At 54.6% G+C, this 4,106-nt stretch overlaps 1 protein-coding gene across 1 annotated transcript; it reads right to left on the bottom strand.

Annotated features, from left to right (window-relative positions):
* Positions 1-2,006: 2,006 nt before the first annotated feature.
* LOC123185264 (cytochrome P450 89A2-like) lies at positions 2,007-3,825 on the bottom strand. The gene has a single exon (XM_044597196.1). It carries the CDS (start codon positions 3,734-3,736, stop codon positions 2,192-2,194), a length of 1,545 nt encoding a protein of 514 aa, XP_044453131.1. The 5' UTR covers positions 3,737-3,825; the 3' UTR covers positions 2,007-2,191.
* Positions 3,826-4,106: the final 281 nt, after the last annotated feature.

Raw genomic sequence — 4,106 nt, 5'->3', positions numbered from 1 at the left:
CAACACCGATTTCTTTCAGGCCTTTGTGTGTGCTAGAAGAAAGAGGAACTTTGAAAAGATTGCAAGATGACAATTGGAATTAGTTAGAAGTATGGCTGGATTAAACCCTCATATACAAAACTATTTTACTCCCTTGTTTACGTCTGAAGTGCAAGAAATATTGGGTTATTATTGGTGCGGACAATGCTCGAAGGTATTACTTGCAATCAATTCCAGCCACAAAATCCTCCGAAGGGTTTGTATGCCAGAAAATTACCACATCATCTACAAAGAGAGAGATGCTCGAAGCGGCAAGGTGTGTGGTGAGGAGCTGAAGGACTCCAACATGGACCGCGTGATGGAGAAGGGAGTTAAGCACGTCGATCACCATGGTGAATAGCATGGGGACAGAGGATCTCCCTGCTGTAACCCACACACGTGGGGGATACTGGCATGGGGTGACCATTGACGAGCACCCCAATCAATGTTGTGGAGAGTAGGATTGAAACACACTTGCACCAGCCATTGCTGAATCTAAGGAGTTTGAGAGTCTCTAGGAGGAAGGGCCAGGATACCAAGTTGAAGGCGCGGGCGATGTCCAGCTTGAGGAGCACTCTCAGAGCCTTGTGTTTATGAAGAAACTTGGTCGTTGGCTGAACCAACAAAAAATTATTGTGGACGCTGCGGCCCAAGATGAAAGCACTCTTGTTTGAGGAAATGATCTGGCTAGGCGCAAGGCGGAGTGGGTTCTTACTTTTATAGAAAAGTCCACCAAGCGGTACTTGTGTTGCAAGTGAATATGAAGAGTTGAGAGCAAGGCTAAAAGACTGTCACCTAGCGCCTAAGCGTGCCTAAGTGCCGCCTTTTCCAACAAAGGTTGTGAGCAAGTAAGCAAATTTCAGAAATGTAAATTTTAACATATACTCTTGCTTGTTAAATTTCATTGATTTAAGCAAGTAAGAATATTTTCTCTTGTGCATGTGGTTCTTGGAGCATGCTCGTAGCCTCATACTAGATGATGAAGTGGCAACTAGCTAATACCTGATTACCAATTTATTTGCTAGGTAGGAGTGGAGTGGCTGAACTGTACATAACGATGAAATTCGTTCAAGACATCTACATTCCAGTAGATAAACATGTGCCTTAGGGCCTGTTCGGTAGTCCTCTTCAGCCTTAAACTCCTCGACTCCTCAGCCCGTAACCAGCTGCTAGCTTCTCGTAAAAATCCTGGAGTTTGAAAACCATTCGGGACAGTAGCTTCTCAATCATTAGCGCTCGCATGGGCTGTCAGCCCATTAGGCTTGGATGTAGCCAGGCTTGGTACGGAGAGAGATGGTCTTGCAGCCCAATTAGCTCATTTTCTCCTCTTCAGCCCAACAAGAAGAAAAGAAGGGATGGCGTACGAGTTAGGAGGGAGAGAGAGAATATGATTAGTTGCTCGCGAACCGGTACGCAATGTCACTTGGCGGTGGCACAAGCAAGTAATTATTTTTAAATCCCGCTTTCCAGTTTCTGCGGAGCCACGTTTTCCCAACTCCACGATTCCTTCGATTTTGCACGCGGTTTCTAACCAGCTTCTCGTTCCAAAAGCCAGGAGTTGACCCGTTCGGCTGGACTCCGGGCTGGAGATGAGGATTTGAGAAGCCAGAGGGCTCCCGAACACGCCCTTAATATGCTTAGGATCTTAACTGATTGATATCATCTCATGTAGGTTCCAGAAAAAGAATGTATTCGTATTTGTCTGTTTATTTCGCTCTTTGGGTTAAATCTCATGGATAAAAAAGGCAACCTAGTGCATGTAGCTCCCGCTTGTGCAGGGTCCGATCACCTTGGGTCTATTGTACGCAATATTTACCTATATTCTATAAGTGATTGTTTTCAAGACTTGAGCCCGTGACCACATGGTCGCAAGGCACTAGCTTTATCACTACGCCAAGGCTCCTCTTCGGTTAAATCTCATGGATACAGGAGAATTTTTGACATTTTCGCGCTTTCTGAATAGAAGACGCAGTTCTCCTGTACGTTCATTGGTTTCATTTTAATCTGACTTTAGATTAGAAAATCACACATTACATTTCATTAGCAAAAGCAAATTAAGAAAACAAGAAGACAAGCTTAATCTAATTACCATCTTTATATGATCGTGAGCAACGAGAAGCTATGGTGCACTACTAAACATTCGAGAAAGGAGAAGATGGTTCGCCCCCGTCGATCAACCTGAGCCCGTGGCAGCGATGGGCATTCCTTGCCTCAGCGGCACAGCCCTCGCCTTGAGCGGACGCCTCATGACAACCGTGAACTCGAGCTTCTCGGTGAGGTCCACCTCCTCGCCGGCCTCCTCGCGCCACTCGAACTCCCTGACCAGGTTGGCCACGAAGTACTCGAGGTGCAGCAGCGCCAGCGCCATGGCGGGGCAGACCCTCCTGCCGGCGCCGAACGGCATCATCTTGATCTCCTTGCTGCCGGTGAGGTCCACGTCCTCCCCCTCGCCGCCCGGCAGGAACCGCTCCGGCCGGAACTCCGACGGCGCCATCCAGATCTCCTCGTCCAGCCCGATGTCGCCCACCGCGAAGTTTACCGGCGTGCCCGCTGGGACGCGGTACCCGTCCAGCGTCGTCTCCTCCGCCGCGGCGTGCGGCAGCACGTAGTGCCCCGGCGGGTGCCGCCTCAGCCCCTCCAGCACCACGGCCTTGAGGTACGGCATCCCCTGTAGGTCCTCCTCTCGTAGCTCGCCGTCGACGGCAGTGGAGACCTCCTCCCTTAGCCTGTCCCGCATCGCCGGGTTCTTGACCAGGTTCGCGAGTATCCACTGCAGCGCCGTGGCAATGGTGTCGGTCCCGGCGCTCAGGAACTCAGAGCAGAGGCTGACGATCTCGCCGTCAGTGAGCCCCCTCCCTCCATCCTCCGGGATGGCAAGCCTCACCAGGGAATCCACGTAGCAGTCGCCGCCAGCGCCGGCCTCCCTCCTGGCACGGATGAGCGGGACGAAGAGCTCCTCCTGCCGCCGGCGCAGCGAGACGAGCTTGGTCCACCGGCGGCGGAAGACGAGCTTGGTGAGCGGCGGGAGGAAGGAGAAGACCTGGAAGTTGAGGAAGTTGGCGAGGAGGTCACGCTGCAGCGCCTCGATGTCCCTCACGCGCGCGTCGCCGAGGCGATCGCCGCCGAAGCACATGTACACCAGGAGGCAGAACATGGCGTACTGGAAGGGCTCCATGACGGCAACGACGCCGCCACCGGAGCGGATGCGGGAGAGGAGGACGTCGAGCACCCAGCGCCGCGCGGGGGCGAAGGCGCGGAGGCGGACCGGGTTGAGCACGCCGGAGGCGAGGGTGCGACGGAGCACGCGCCAGGTGGGCCCATACGGTGCGGAGCTGATGTTGCGGCCGCCGCTGGTGAGAACGGCGGCGGCGGGAGCGGTGGCGCGCGGGCGGGAGGCGAAGGCGGCGCCCCGCTGGACGAGGGCGCGGTGGGCCGGGCCTCGCGTCGCGACGAATATCATCGGCCGCGCCAGCCCCAATGGCGCGAAGGAATAGACCGGGCCGTAGGCCCACGCGAGGCGCCGCAGCACGGGCTCCAGGTCGAAGTCGCGACGCGCCAGGTGGAGCAGCGGGCCCAGAACCGGCAGCGGCACCGGACCTGGAGGCAGCGGCGGCGTCAGCGTCGCGGAATGGGACGGGCTGCGGGCCCGGGCCCGCAGCAGCAGCGAGCTGAGGAGGCAGAGCATGGTGGTGAGCGAGTAGAAGAGCCAATCCTCCATGGCGGCGGCGGCGGCGGGACGGACTGGTCGCTAGGATTCCGGTGGAGATGCTCCATTAGTACTGCAAGAAAGAGGTCGGGAATGTTTGAATGCCGGTGGGAAGTTGGTGGCATGGATCAGAGACACGCAGCGTGCACGGGGAAAATAATCTGCGGGGATATTGTAGCGGCCGGTGGTGGGTGTTGACGGCATGAACGTAAGCAAATTCGCCCTTTTTATTCAGGGTTGCTAATTAACCTTAGAGATAACCTCATGATGCTTAATAGCAAGACTAATGAAGTTCTGTCAGGGATGGCAACTTGTACCACATTTTAAAATTTTGATCAGTTCAACTTCGAGGTCAACAATGGGTACAGTGCAATAAGGAAAA

Source organism: Triticum aestivum, chromosome 2A (genome assembly GCF_018294505.1).
Source record: "Triticum aestivum cultivar Chinese Spring chromosome 2A, IWGSC CS RefSeq v2.1, whole genome shotgun sequence".
NCBI lineage: Eukaryota > Viridiplantae > Streptophyta > Magnoliopsida > Poales > Poaceae > Triticum > Triticum aestivum.
Note: the sequence above shows the minus strand (reverse complement) of the source record. Positions and strands in the feature narration are given on the sequence as shown.